This window comes from Pseudophryne corroboree, chromosome 3 (genome assembly GCF_028390025.1).
Source record: "Pseudophryne corroboree isolate aPseCor3 chromosome 3, aPseCor3.hap2, whole genome shotgun sequence".
In the NCBI taxonomy this organism is placed as follows: domain Eukaryota; kingdom Metazoa; phylum Chordata; class Amphibia; order Anura; family Myobatrachidae; genus Pseudophryne; species Pseudophryne corroboree.
In genome coordinates, this window is record NC_086446.1 from 5,429,826 (window position 1) to 5,445,002 (window position 15,177).

At 50.9% G+C, this 15,177-nt stretch overlaps 1 protein-coding gene across 1 annotated transcript; it reads right to left on the bottom strand.

The window, feature by feature from the left end:
- Window positions 1–6,368: 6,368 nt before the first annotated feature.
- On the bottom strand, window positions 6,369–14,826 carry LOC135056931 (oocyte zinc finger protein XlCOF29-like). Its single transcript, XM_063962711.1, has 5 exons — window positions 14,815–14,826; window positions 14,282–14,470; window positions 13,486–13,564; window positions 13,269–13,366; window positions 6,369–6,509 (listed from the first exon to the last, which is right to left on the bottom strand). Exons 1-5 carry the CDS (start codon window positions 14,824–14,826, stop codon window positions 6,369–6,371), a joined length of 519 nt encoding a protein of 172 aa, XP_063818781.1.
- Between the last annotated feature and the right edge of the window lie 351 nt (window positions 14,827–15,177).

Below are 15,177 nucleotides of genomic sequence, written 5' to 3' on the forward strand. Positions count from 1 at the left end.
GTGGAGACAATAGCCATAGACCACTGTGTGCGGGTCTTCGACAGAGGCATGCAGAGGTGGATTCTCCAGGCTGACTCTCAAAATATGTAGGACCTAGCCGCCGCAATGGAGACATATGCTGCGCTGGGGAAAATGGCTAAGCCCTTAGACCAAGAGACTCGACCAGTCCCATGACCCCGTACTCGTCAAACTCCGGAAACTGGGGCCCGGACCAAGCTGGTTATCTTCTACGAGTGCGGGGAACAGGGCCACATCTGAAAGGACTGTACAAAACAACCTGAGCATATGGAGTGCAGAGCAGGGAAATCAGGGCAACCAGCCTACAGCTGTGTCGGAAGTAAGGGTTCGTCTGTGCCCTCCCGGTTCCAGGTGACCCTCCAGATCCACGGCCAATCCAGGCGCTTGTCAATACCGGGAGTAAGTTGTCAATTATATCCGCAGGGTCAGTCCCTGAAGGCGCTAACCACGTCTTACCTGCGGTTGAGGTGCTCTGCATCCATGGTGCCACTCGCAAGTACCCCAGAGTGCGGTTTCCAGTACAACTTCGGGGATGGACAATCCAGCTGGTGGCAGCCGTCGCCCCGCAATCGCCCTATCCTTTGATCCTGGGGCGAGATTTCCCTGGCCTATCGGAACTGCTGGCGTTTCAACTCAAGGAGCTGCATTCCTCTCCCAGCTCCGTGGCTTGAAGGTCGAGTAAGTCTTCAGGAACCGAGTGTCTGTGTGGAGTCGGTATGTCTACGCCAGAAGAGCCGACCGATCCGGAGGAGGCGAGTGATGAAAGGACATTAAGAACTGTCATGTCACTTCAGGATTTTGGACGAGACCAGCTGGAAGACCCGAACCTCACGAATGCTTTCCAGAACATTTGTACTCATAAAGGGATAATGTATTCGTCTTTACCCAGGGGGGGCAGCCCTTATTTCATAGTAGAGAAGGATTTACTATATCGGGTTGTCGAGGAACAGGGCAAGAAAGTTGAGCAGCTTATTAGTACCATGGGTCCATTAGCCTCAGGATCTGGAAGCTGCCCATTCACAGTTGTGGGGAGGACATTTGGGGGAAAAGAAAATTCTGCAGAGGATACAGCAGCAGTTTTTCTGACCGGGAATCCGAGCGTCGGTAGCAAAGTACTGTCAGGAGTGTCCCATCTCCTAGCGTACCACACCAAAGCCCCAGGACAGAGCTCCCCTCTTTCGGTAATTTAAGTTCCCTTTGAAAAGGATTGGGATGGATATTGTGGGGCCAGTAAAAAAATCAGCAAGGGGACATCAGCATATCTTAGTCCTTCTTGATTATGCCACACAATACCCTGAAGCCATCCCTCTAAGAAATATGAAGACAGCAACCATTGCCAAGGAACTATTGCTGATCTTATCCCGCCTGGGCATACCCAAGGAGGTCCCCACTGAGCAGGGGACCCCCTTAATGTCCCGGCTGAAGAGCGACTTATATCGGCTGCTGGGGGTTAAGAAGATTCGCACCTCAGTGTATCATCCCCAGACTGATGGCTTGGTGGAGCGTTTTAACTGCACACTCAAGCAGATGCTCAGGAGGGCAGTCGTCCAGGACAAAAGGGATTGGGACCAGCTCCTACCTTTTCTGATGTTCGCCATCCGAGCGGTTCCGCAGCCTCTACGGGCTTCTGCCCCTTTGAGCTTTTATACGGCAGACAGCCCCGGGGAATCCTGGATCTCCTAAAGGAGGGATGGGAACAACAGACGTCCCCGGAGCCAAATGTAGTACAGTTCGTTCACCTGCTCTACGGCGGATCAAGCAGATAGCTTCGTTGGTCAGAGATCATATGACTCAGGCCCAGTCTAGACAGAAACGTCATTAACGATGTGCCAGCTGAGAAATGGAGATTTAACCCTGGAGACAAGGTCTTGGTCCTGGTACCCACAGTGGAGGGCAAGCTTTATGCCCATTGGCAAGAGCCACATACAGTACTCGAGGCTGTGGGACCAGTGACTTATCGTGTGAGCCAAACGGGAAAGCAAAAGCTTACACAGATCTATCATATAAATCTGCTGAAGCCTTGGAAGGAAAGCTCAGAGACAGCAACTGCAAGAGTGGCCAAGATCTCGGCATGCGCGGTCCCAATTGACAGATTTCTCGACGATGTCAAGACGTGTCAAGCTCAAGACATGGTCAGGAGAAATGTAGATGTCTTTTCGGTGATTCCAGGGAGGACTAAGATCATCGAGCACGATATCGTTACTCCTCCGGGGGTAGTGGTCAATCTGCGGACGTACTGGATACCCGAGGCAAAGAGGGACGCAGTACGCAAGGAAGTGGAGGAAATGTTACACCTGGGGGTTATTGAAGAGTCCACCAGTGGATGGAATAACCCCATAGTGCTGGTTTCCAAGCCATCCGGAGAACTGCGGTTCTGCAACGACTTTCGCAGGTTGAACCAAGTATCGAAATTTGATGCCTACCCCATGCCACGTGTTGATGAGATGATCGAGTAACTGGCCCAAAGCCAATATTTGACCACTCTTGACCTTACTAAAGGCTACTGTCAGATTCCCCTCACTGAGGCTGCCAAAGCAAAAATGGCTTTTTCAACCCCAGAGGGCCTGTTTCAGTATCGAGTCTTGCCATTTGGTCTTCACGGGGCCCCAGTCACATTCCAGCAGGATATGAATAAGCTCCTCCAGCCCCACCGAAAGTACGCAGCTGCGTACCTAGATGACATTGTTATCTTCAGCAACGACTGGGAGTCTCATCTGGCCAAAGTGGAAGCCGTATTAAAGACTCTGCGCTTCCACGGCTTCACGGCCAACCCAGAGAAGTGTGCGATAGGTATGACAGAGGCTAAGTACTTGGGGTATGTGGTGGGCCGGGGCCAAATCAATCCTCAGGTCAATAAGGTGGAGGCGGTTGCTGCCTGGCCAAGGCCTGACAACTCAGGGCCTTCTTAGGCCTGGCGGGATATTACAGCAAGTTTGTCCGGAACTTTGTCACCAGAGCAGCTCTGCTCACTGATTGCTTGAAAAAGCAAAGTCCGGACAAGCTTGTGTGGACGTTCCAGGTACATGAGGCCTGGAAGGACTTAAAAAGTGCCCTGTGTAAAGCACCAGTGTTGAAAACCCTGGACTTCGGAAAAAGGTTCATCCAGCAGATGGATGCTTTGGGAACAGGCCTTGGAGCAGTGTTGTCTCAGGAGGTAGGGGAGGAGGAGAGACCAGTCCTCTACCTCAGCAAGAAACTACTGCCTAGGGAACAGCTATATGCCACGGTAGAGCAGGAATGCCTGGCTACCAAGTGGGCAGTAGAGGCTCTGAGGTACTATCTCCTGGGACAGGAATTCACCTTACTCACCGATCACGCTCTGCTCCAATGGATGTGCCTGAATAAGGAGTCCAACGCCCAGGTAACACAGTGGTTCCTTGCCCTCCAGCCGTACCGCTTCAGGGTCCAGCACAGAGCAGGAGGATTACAGGGCAACGCGGATGCCCTTTTGAGGAAGTTCCTCTCCTCAGAGGGTGCAGAGCCCTGTGGGGTGAAGCTAGAGTGGGCAGGGGGGAGGACTTGGAGAGAGACCGACCCAAAAAGGGGTACGCCTGCTGAGATTGGCGAGCAGGTATGTGCACCAAAGAAGGATTCTGCTTCACCCGTAGGCTCGAAGCCTAGGGGGAGGATATGTGGCAGTCCAGTCCGGAGATGCCACCCTGGGTGTTTGCATAACAGGGCACAACAGTTCGGGTGCCCCAAACTAAAGCAACCTGAGTTTAGGACTGGACCAAGAGGAAGCCTGAGGGAGGTGTTAGGAAACAGCAGGTTGTCATTCAGCCTTAGCACAGCCGGTTTTTGGTCCCTGGGGTTTGGATGGGAGAGAGAGTGGCCGGGATACCATCCATGTATGTCCGATCCAGGTTTGGGAGAAAGTGCTCCCAGTAATCAGGCACACCTGTGCCACACTTTTATAAAGCTCGTTAGGGCAAGGGCTCAGGGCTCCTGATGCCAACAAGTGGCCAGGCGATAGAGGGTGGGCCAGTGTGTTAGAGACAGGGAGCCTGAGATTGTGTACATGCTGCTTGTGAACTGGGGCCTAATTAATGTACCCATTGAAACTTGCTGTGAAAAATAGGATTTTAATTACCTACCGGTAAATCCTTTTCTCGTAGTCCGTAGAGGATGCTGGGGTCCATATTAGTACCATGGGGTATAGACGGGTCCACCAGGAGCTATTGGCACTTTAAGAGTTTAATAGTGTGGGCTGGCTCCTCCCTCTAAGCCCCTCCTACCAGACTCAGTCTAGAAACTGTGCCCGAGGAGACAACATACTTGGAGAGAAGGAAAAACACAGATAGTGGAGAGATTCATACAAGCTCACACAACAAGGCAAATCCGTCCAAAAGGCCGGAAACTCAGTAACAGCTGAAACAGTACTGAAACAGTAAATAATGCAGAACTTACCTAGGAACAAGGCAGTACTGAACCAAATAACCACTGCAGGATTAAGAAGCGTTGGGCGGGCGGGCCCAGCATCCTCTACGGACTACGAGAAAAGGATTTTCAGGTAGATAATTAAAATCCTATTTTCTCTTACGTCCTAGAGGATGCTGGGGTCCATATTAGTACCATGGGGATCTACCAAAGCTCCCAGAATGGGCGGGATAGCGCGCAGGCTCCTGCAGAACTGCTTGACCAAACTTGAGGTCATCAGAGGCCAAAGTATCAAACTTGTAAAACTTACCAAACGTGTTCGACCCAGACCAAGTAGCCGCTCGGCAAAGCTGCAAAGCCGAGACACCCCGGGCAGCCGCCCAGGAAGAACCCACTTTACGAGCAGAGTGGGCCTTAACAGATTTTGGACACGGCAATCCTGCCGTAGAATACGCATGCTGGATGGTGAACCTGATCCAGCGAGAAATCGTCTGCTTAGAAGCAGGACACCCAATTTTCTTGGGATCATAAAGGACAAACAGAGAGCCCGATTGGAGGAACTGTAGCACCACACTGAGATCCCAAGGTGCCGTGGGAGGCACAAAGGGAGGTTGGATGTGCAGGACCCCTTTCAAAAAGGTCTGAACCTCAGGGAGGGCAGCCAATTGTTTCTGGAAGAAAATGGATAAAGCTGAAATCTGGACCTTGATGGATCCCAATCTCAGGCCCATATCCACACCTGCTTGCAGGAATAGGAGAAACCGTCCAAGTTGAAACTACACCACTGGAAACTTCTTGGATTCACACCAAGACACATACTTTTTCCATATTCGATGGTAATGTTTAGATGTTACTCCCTTCCTAGCCTGTATCAGGGTAGGAATAACCGCCCTCAGAATCCCCTTCCGAGCTAAGATCTGGCGCTCAACCTCCATACCGTCAAACGTAGCCGCGGTAAGTCTTGATAAGCGAATGGCCCCTGTAGTAGAAGGTCCTCTCGAAGAGGAAGAGGCATTGGATCATCCAGTAGTAGATCCAGCAGATCCGCGTACCAAGCCCTCCTCGGCCAGTCCGGAGCAATGAGGATTGCCAGAACCTTTGTTCTTTTTACAAGCTGTAGAACTCTTGGAATGAGAGGAAGTGGAGGGAACACATACACTGACGGGAACACCCACGGTGCTACCAGTGCTTCCACCGCCACTGCTTGTGGGTCTCTCGACCTGGAACAGTACCTCCACAGCTTCTTGTTGAGGTGGGAGGCCATCATGTCTATGTGAGGAACCCCCCACCAACCGGTTACCTCCTCGAACACCTCTGGGTGGAGGCCCCACCGCTGAGGAAGTCAGCCTACTCCCGGAATGAAGACTGCTGACATTGCTACTGCGTGCCTTTCTGCCCATAGGAGGATCCTGGTCACCTCTGACATAGCAGCTCTGCTCTTCGTTCCGCCTTGTCCGTTTATGTAGGCCACTGTGGTCACGTTGTCCGACTGCCCCTGAACAGCCCGATCCTACAGAAGGTGTGCTGCTTGAAGAAGGCTGTTGCACACGGCTCTTAGCTCCAGGATGTGTATTGGAAGAAGGGATTCCTGACTTGACCACCTTCCTTGGAAGGATTCCCCTAGAGCGACTGCTCCGGGTTTTCCCAGGATTTTTCAAATATAGCATTTAATTCCTTAGATGCAGGGAAGGTTAACGAGGCTTTCTTACTGTCTGTGAAGTAAGCCTCCTCAGGAGGTGTGTCAGCAATATTTAACACATCTCTCATGGCCTCAATCATCAACTGCACCCCCTTAGCAAGTGATGCCATCCCCCTCGACACATCCCCATCACCGCCTGCCGTGTCAAAATTGGTATCCGTGTCATACTGCATAATTTGGCCAAGAGCACGTTTCTGAGAGTCTACCGCAGAGGGGGCCGAGGGAACAGAACCGGACCATACTGCCATAGAGGACTGCAATACCGAGTTGCATTCTAAGTCTGTGTAACCCTCTCTGAAATCTGAGAAATAACCACTCTAATAGAGGCAAACCACTCCGGTTCTCTAGGCGGGATCTGCGCTACAACGGTGCAATCCTGATTACATGGAATGGGATCTTCCTGAGAAGATATATCCTATGCAGCATATGAGACAGAGTCTCTAGACATGGCTGTTAGCAAAACCACACACCCCACATACACACAGGGTAAAGGGCAGACAGAGTTTCCCCCCTAAGAATGGCAGAGACACACAGAGATTGGAGCCAACCCACACACAGCGCTATATAGGTATAGGGAGACCCTTAACCAGCGCTGACTGTGTCCCCCCCCCCCCCCCCTTCTACAACCCCCTGGTACTGTACAGATAGCTGGAGTTGCTCTGGAGGAGCTGCTCTTCACGGGCAGCTTGCAGGCAGGAAAATGGCGCTGAAACGCTGCTGGGTCCGTTTTGAGGAGAAGCTCCGCCCTCTTAATGGCAGTGTCTTCCCGCTCTTTGGAGATTATACTGGCCTGAGGATTTTGCTGCTGGCTGAGATCCAGGGACCCCGACAGGCTGTGTGGTCAGTATAGGGTGTAGGCGCCGGCTCAGGGCGTCCCTCACAGCGCCGCACCATGTACCGCTGAGCCCCGGAGCGCAGTTAGTACTGCGCTCCCTACCCTGTTGCCATCTTCACATCGGCTCCCCTCTTGCCAGGGGGCCGATGACTCACTCGCCACCGATCTTCTGGCTCTGTAAGGGGGTGGCGGCATGCTGCCGGGGTGAGCGATCCCCTGCGGCGGGGAGCGATCTATCCCCTCAGGAACTCAGTGTCCAGTCAGCAGAGACAGTGGCTCAGACCCCGCAGGGTGGACACTACTCAGTCCCTCGATGCACGGAGGCTGTTGCCAGCAGCCTCCCTGTAAAATAAAAAACTCTAAAATTAACTTTTACTAAGAAAGCTCTGTAGAGCTCCCCTAGCTGTGACCGGCTCCTCTGGGCACATTTTCTAAACTGAGTCTGGTAGGAGGGGCATAGAGGGAGGAGCCAGCCCACACTATTAAACTCTTAAAGTGCCAGTGGCTCCTAGTGGACCCGTCTATACCCCACGGGACTAATATGGACCCCAGCATCCCCTAGGACGTAAGAGAAAATAAGAATTTACTTACCGATAATTCTATTTCTCATAGTCCGTAGTGGATGCTGGGGACTCCGTAAGGACCATGGGGAATAGCGGCTCCGCAGGAGACTGGGTACAAAGTAAAAAGCTTTAGGACTACCTGGTATGCACTGGCTCCTCCAAGCCTCAGTTAGGATACTGTGCCCGGACGAGCGTACACAATAAGGAAGGATTTTGAATCCCGGGTAAGACTCAAACCAGCCACACCAATCACACCGTACAACTTGTGATCTGAACCCAGTTAACAGCATGATAACAGAGGAGCCTCTGACAAGATGGCTCCCAACAATAATAACCCGATTTTTGTAACAATAACTATGTACAAGTATTGCAGACAATCCGCACTTGGGATGGGCGCCCAGCATCCACTACGGACTATGAGAAATAGAATTATCGGTAAGTAAATTCTTATTTTCTCTAACGTCCTAAGTGGATGCTGGGGACTCCGTAAGGACCATGGGGATTATACCAAAGCTCCCAAACGGGCGGGAGAGTGCGGATGACTCTGCAGCACCGAGTGAGAGAACTCCAGGTCCTCCTCAGCCAGGGTATCAAATTTGTAGAATTTAGCAAACGTGTTTGCCCCTGACCAAGTAGCTGCTCGGCAAAGTTGTAAAGCCGAGACCCCTCGGGCAGCCGCCCAAGATGAGCCCACTTTCCATGTGGAATGGGCTTTTACAGATTTTGGCTGTGGCAGGCCTGCCACAGAATGTGCAAGCTGAATTGTACTACAAATCCAACGAGCAATCGTCTGCTTAGAAGCAGGAGCACCCAGCTTGTTGGGTGCATACAGGATAAACAGCGAGTCAGATTTTCTGACTCCAGCCGTCCTGGAAACATATTTTCAGGGCCCTGACTACGTCTAGCAACTTGGAATCCTCCAAGTCCCTAGTAGCCGCAGGCACCACAATAGGCTGGTTTAAGTGAAATGCTGAAACCACCTTAGGGAGAAATTGAGGCCGAGTCCTCAATTCTGCCCTATCCGTATGAAAAATTAGGTAAGGGCTTTTATAGGATAAAGCCGCCAATTCTGATACACGCCTGGCTGAAGCCAGGGCTAACAGCATTACCACTTTCCATGTGAGATATTTTAAGTCCACAGTGGTGAGTGGTTCAAACCAATGTGATTTTAGGAATCCCAAAACTACATTGAGATCCCAAGGTGCCACTGGAGGCACAAAAGGAGGCTGTATATGCAGTACCCCCTTGACAAACGTCTGAACTTCAGGAACTGAAGCTAGTTCTTTTTGGAAGAATATTGACAAGGCCAAAATTTGAACTTTAATGGACCCTAATTTTAGGCCCATAGACAGTCCTGTTTGCAGGAAATGCAGGAAACGACCCAGTTGAAATTCCTCTGTAGGGGCCTTCCTGGCCTCACACCACGCAACATATTTACGCCAAATACGGTGATAATGTTGCACAGTTACATCCTTCCTGGCTTTGATCAGGGTAGGGATGACTTCATCCGGAATGCCCTTTTCCTTCAGGATCCGGCGTTCAACCGCCATGCCGTCAAACGCAGCCGCGGTAAGTTAGAGGTAGAGGCCACGGGTCTTCCGTGAGCATCTCTTGAAGTTCCGGGTACCAAGTCCTTCTTGGCCAATCCGGAGCCACGAGTATAGTCTTTACTCGTCTCCTTCTTATGATTCTCAATACCTTGGGTATGAGAGGCAGAGGAGGGAACACATACACTGATCGGTACACCCACGGTGTTACCAGAGCGTCCACAGCTATTGCCTGAGGGTCCCTTGACCTGGCGCAATATCTGTCCAGTTTTTTGTTGAGGCGGGACGCCATCATGTCCACCTTTGGTTTTTCCCAACGGTTCACAATCATGTGGAAGACTTCTGGGTGAAGTCCCCACTCCCCCGGGTGGAGATCATGTCTGCTGAGGAAGTCTGCTTCCCAGTTGTCCACTCCCGGAATGAACACTGCTGACAGTGCTATCACATGATTTTCCGCCCAGCGAAGAATCCTTGCAACTTCCGTCATTGCCCTCCTGCTTCTTGTGCCGCCCTGTCTGTTTACTGCCGTGATGTTGTCCGACTGGATCAACACCGACTGACCCTGAAGCAGAGGCCTTGCCTGACTTAGGGCATTGTAAATGGCCCTTAGTTCCAGGATATTTATGTGAAGTGACGTTTCCATGCTTGACCACAAGCCCTGGAAATTTTTTCCCTGTGTGACTGCTCCCCAGCCTCTCAGGCTGGCATCCGTGGTCACCAGGACCCAATCCTGAATGCCGAATCTGCGGCCCTCTAGGAGATGAGCACTCTGTAACCACCACAGGAGAGACACCCTTGTCCTTGGAGACAGGGTTATCCGCTGATGCATTTGAAGATGCGATCCGGACCATTTGTCCAGCAGATCCCACTGAAAAGTTCTTGCGTGGAATCTGCCGAATGGAATCGCTTCGTAAGAAGCCACCATCTTTCCCAGGACCTTTGTGCATTGATGCACTGACACATGGCCTGGTCTTAGGAGGTTCCTGACTAGGTCGGATAACTCCCTGGCTTTCTCCTCCGGGAGAAACACCTTTTTCTGTACTGTGTCCAGAATCATCCCTAGGAACAGCAGACGTGTCGTCGGAATCAGCTGCGATTTTGGAATATTTAGAATCCAACCGTGCTGTCGTAGTACTATTTGAGATAGTGCTACTCCGACCTCTAACTGTTCTCTGGACCTTGCCCTTATCAGGAGATCGTCCAAGTAAGGGATAATTAAGACGCCTTTTCTTCGAAGAAGAATCATCATTTCGGCCATTACCTTGGTAAAGACCCGGGGTGCCGTGGACAATCCAAACGGCAGCGTCTGAAACTGATAATGACAGTTCTGTACCACAAACCTGAGGTACCCTTGGTGAGAAGGGCAAATTGGGACATGGAGGTAAGCATCCTTGATGTCCAGAGACACCATATAGTCCCCTTCTTCCAGGTTCGCTATCACTGCTCTGAGTGACTCCATCTTGAACTTGAACCTTCTTATGTAAGTGTTCAAGGATTTCAGATTTAAAATGGGTCTCACCGAGCCGTCCGGCTTCGGTACCACAAACAGCGTGGAATAATACCCCTTTCCCTGTTGTAGGAGGGGTACCTTGATTATCACCTGCTGGGAATACAGCTTGTGAATGGCTTCCAATATCGCCTCCCTGTCGGGGGGAGACGTTGGTAAAGCAGACTTCAGGAACCGGCGAGGGGGAGACGTCTCGAATTCCAATTTGTACCCTGAGATACTACCTGCAGGATCCAGGGGTCCACTTGCGAGTGAGCCCACTGCGCGCTGAAAATCTTGAGACGGGCCCCCACCGTGCCTGAGTCCGCTTGTAAGGCCCCAGCGTCATGCTGAGGACTTGGCAGAAGCGGGGGAGGCCTTCTGTTCGTGGGAAGAAGCTGTCTGCTGCAGTCTTTTTCCCCTTCCTCTGCCCCGGGGCAGATATGAGTGGCCTTTTGCCCGCTTGCCCTTATGGGGACGAAAGGACTGAGCCTGAAAAGACGGTATCTTTTTCTGCTGCGAGGTGACTTGGGGTAGAAAGGTGGATTTCCCGGCCGTTGCCGTGGTCACCAAGTTCGATAGACCGACCCCAAATAACTCCTCCCCTTTATACGGCAATACTTCCATATGCCGTTTGGAATCCGCATCCCCTGACCACTGTCGCGTCCATAATCCTCTTCTGGCAGAAATGGACATCGCACTTACTCTTGATGCCAGAGTGCAAATATCCCTCTGTGCATCTCGCATATATAGAAACGCATCTTTTAAACGCTCTATAGTCAATAATATATTGTCCCTGTCCAGGGTATCAATATTTTCAGTCAGGGAATCCGACCAAGCCACCCCAGCACTGCACATCCAGGCTGAGGCGATTGCTGGTCGCAGTATAATACCAGTATGTGTGTATATACTTTTTAGGACATTTTCCAGCTTCCTATCAGCTGGTTCCTTGAGGGCGGCCGTATCAGGAGACGGTAACGCCACTTGTTTTGATAAGCGTGTGAGCGCCTTATCCACCCTAGGGGGTGTTTCCCAGCGCGCCCTAACCTCTGGCGGGAAAAGGTATAATGCCAATAATTTTTTAGAAATTAGCAGTTTTTTTATCGGGGGTAACCCACGCTTCATCACACACCTCATTTAATTCATCTGATTCAGGAAAAACTACGGGTAGTTTTTTCACACCCCACATAATACCCTTTTTTGTGGTACTTGTAGTATCAGAAATGTTCAAAACCTCCTTCATTGCCGTGATCATGTAACGTGTAGCCCTACTGGAAAATACGTTTGTTTCTTCACCGTCGACACTGGAGTCAGTGTCCGTGTCTGTGTCTGTATCGACCTGATGTAACGGGCGCTTTAGAGCCCCTGACGGTGTTTGAGACGCCTGTACAGGTATTAACTGATTATCCGGCTGTCTCATGTCGTCAACAGACTTTTGTAAAGTGCTGGCACTATCACGTAATTCTTTCCATAAGATCATCCAGTCAGGTGTCGACTCCCTAGAGGGTGACATCACTAACACAGGCAATTGCTCGGCCTCCACGCCATTTTCCTCCTCATACATGTCGACACAACGTACCGACACACCGCACACACACAGGGAATGCTCTGATAGAGGACAGGACCCCACTAGCCCTTTGGGGAGACAGAGGGAGAGTTTGCCAGCACACACCAGAGCGCTATATATATATACAGGGATAACCTTATATAAGTGTTTTTCCCTAATATAGCTGCTGTATATCTTTATATGCCAATTTAGTGCCCCCCCCCTCTTGTTTTACCCTGTTTCTGTAGTGCAGGACTGCAGGGGAGAGTCAGGGAGCCTTCCTCCAACGGAGCTGTGAGGAAAAAATGGCGCCAGTGTGCTGAGGAGATAGGCTCCGCCCCCTTTTCGGCGGCCTTTCTCCCGCTTTTTTATTGAAATTTAGGCAGGGGTTAAATACATCCATATAGCCCAGGAGCTATATGTGATGTATTTTTAGCCAAAAAAAGGTATTTCTATTGCGTCTCAGGGCGCCCCACCCCAGCGCTCTGCACCCTCAGTGACCGGAGTGTGAAGTGTGCTGAGAGCAATGGCGCACAGCTGCGGTGCTGTGCGCTACCTTATAGAAGACAGGACGTCTTCTGCCGCCGATTTTCCGGACCTCTTCAGTCTTCTGGCTCTGTGAGGGGGACGGCGGCGCGGCTCCGGGACCCATCCATGGCTGGGCCTGTGATCGTCCCTCTGGAGCTAATGTCCAGTAGCCTAAGAAGCCCAATCCACTCTGCACGCAGGTGAGTTCGCTTCTTCTCCCCTTAGTCCCTCGATGCAGTGAGCCTGTTGCCAGCAGGTCTCACTGAAAGTAAAAAAAAAACCTACTTTAAACTTTTTCTCTAAGCAGCTCAGGAGAGCCACCTAGATTGCACCCTTCTCGTTCGGGCACAAAATCTTAACTAAGGCTTGGAGGAGGGTCATAGGGGGAGGAGCCAGTGCACACCAGGTAGTCCTAAAGCTTTTTACTTTGTGCCCAGTCTCCTGCGGAGCCGCTATTCCCCATGGTCCTTACGGAGTCCCCAGCATCCACTTAGGACGTTAGAGAAAGTCTGTTTACCAAGCTGTGGAAATAAACGGTCTGCATTTCTTCCATACAACTGTGTCAGCGTCTTGTCTGGTGGAAGGTCGCTTGTTACAGTATAGAAAACCACTGCACCGGGCCACTAGATTTCTGTTGCCGGCCCTGGTGAGACCCTAAATCCCACCTACCTGATCCTCCTGTGGGATCCTGTAATTCTCTTCTGTACAATCCTGGGAATACAGAGGACGGGGACATCTCTCTGGGGTATCTCTGTTACTGGGTCCATCTGTAGGAGACACACAGTGACTGAGTACAGTGTATATATGTGATTATCAGGTGATGTGTGTATATAGGGGGCCCCCAAACCTGCTCTCCCCTGTACAATACATGACAGTCTCCTCTTACCCAGTGATGTGAGGGGCCAGTGATTCTCCATCATCACGTTCTTGTACAGACCCCTGTGTTCCTCTATATACTCCCCCTCCTGCATGGAGAGATAGACAGTGACATCCTGACACCTTATAGGAACCTGACACACACAATGATACAGTCATCACCCAGACACATCCCCTGGTGTTACTGTATAATGTCCCTTTCCCAGCAGTCACCTCTCCAGTCATCACCCAGACACATCCCCTGGTGTTACTGTATAATGCCCCATTCCCAGCAGTCACCTCTCCAGTCATCACCCAGACACATCCCCCGGTGTTACTGTATATATCCCATTCCCAGCAGTCACCTCTCCAGTCATCACCCAGACACATCACCTGGTGTTACTGTATAATGTCCCATTCCCAGCAGTCACCTCTCCAGTCATCACCCAGACACATCCCCTGGTGTTACTGTATAATGTCCCATTCCCAGCAGTCACCTCTCCAGTCATCACCCAGACACATCCCCTGGTGTTACTGTATAATGTCCCATTCCCAGCAGTCACCTCTCCAGTCATCACCCAGACACATCCCCTGGTGTTACTGTATAATGTCTAATTCCCAGGAGTCACCTTTCCAGTCATCACCCAGACACATTCCCTGGTGTTACTGTATAATGTCCCATTCCCAGCAGTCACCTCTCCAGTCATCACCCAGCCAGGCCCCCAAAAGTTATTGTATAATGTCCCATTCCCAGCAGTCACCTCTCCAGTCATCACCCAGCCAGGCCCCCAAAAGTTATTGTATAATGTCCCATTCCCAGCAGTCACCTCTTCAGTCAGCAGCTGAATGATCTTGTTGGTGAGTTCCAGGATCTTCTGGTCATTGTGTCTCTCATGTATCAGAGAGTGAGGTGGAGGCACCAGGATGGGGCTCTGGGTCCTGCTCAGTCCTCCTGCCACGCGGAGACAGCTGCTGGGTGTCTCAAAATCCCTGGTCTTCTTCACTACTGCATAATCCTGTGTATTAGGGGAGACTACAGATATCACTGCAAACTCTGCAGGATTCCCTCACCTCCCAAGTCATGTCCCTGTATTATTACTATAGATATAAGTGATGTCATTGTGACACTCTCAGATCCCCTAACCTCCCCAGTCATGTCCCTGTATTATTACTATAGATATAAGTGATGTCACTGTGACGCTCCCAGATACCCTCAGATACCCAGTTATGTCCCTGTATTATTACTATAGATATAAGTGATGTCACTATGACACTCTTAGATTCCCGCACCTCCCCAGTCATGTCCCTGTATTAATATAGGTATAAGTGATGTGACTGTGAAACTCCCAGATCCCCTCACCTTCCCAGTCATGTCCCTGTATTATTGCTATAGATATAAGTGACGTCACTGTGACACTCCCAGATCCCCTCACCGCCCCAGTCATGTCCCTGTATTATTACTATAGACATAAGTGATGTCCCTATGACACTCCCAGATCCCATCACCGCCCCAGTCATGTCCCTGTATTATTACTATAGATTTAAGTGACGTCACTGTGACGCTCCCAGATCCCCTCACCTCCCCAGTCATGTCCCTGTATTATTACTATAGATATAAGGGATGTCACTGTGATACTCCGAGATCCCCTCACCTCCCCAGTCAGCAGGTAGATGATCTCTAGGGAGAGATTTATTATCCTCTCCATTTTCTGATGTCTGTCTG

Excerpts from the sequence above, each read along its gene's own strand:
- LOC135056931 (XM_063962711.1), bottom strand. Across the intron at positions 13,565-14,281 it reads TTCAGCTGCTGACTGAAGAG|GAGGGGGAGTATATAGAGGA; the intron begins GTGACTGCTGGG and ends CTCTCCATGCAG. Across the intron at positions 13,367-13,485 it reads CTGGCCCCTCACATCACTGG|ATGGACCCAGTAACAGAGAT; the intron begins GTAAGAGGAGAC and ends TGTCTCCTACAG.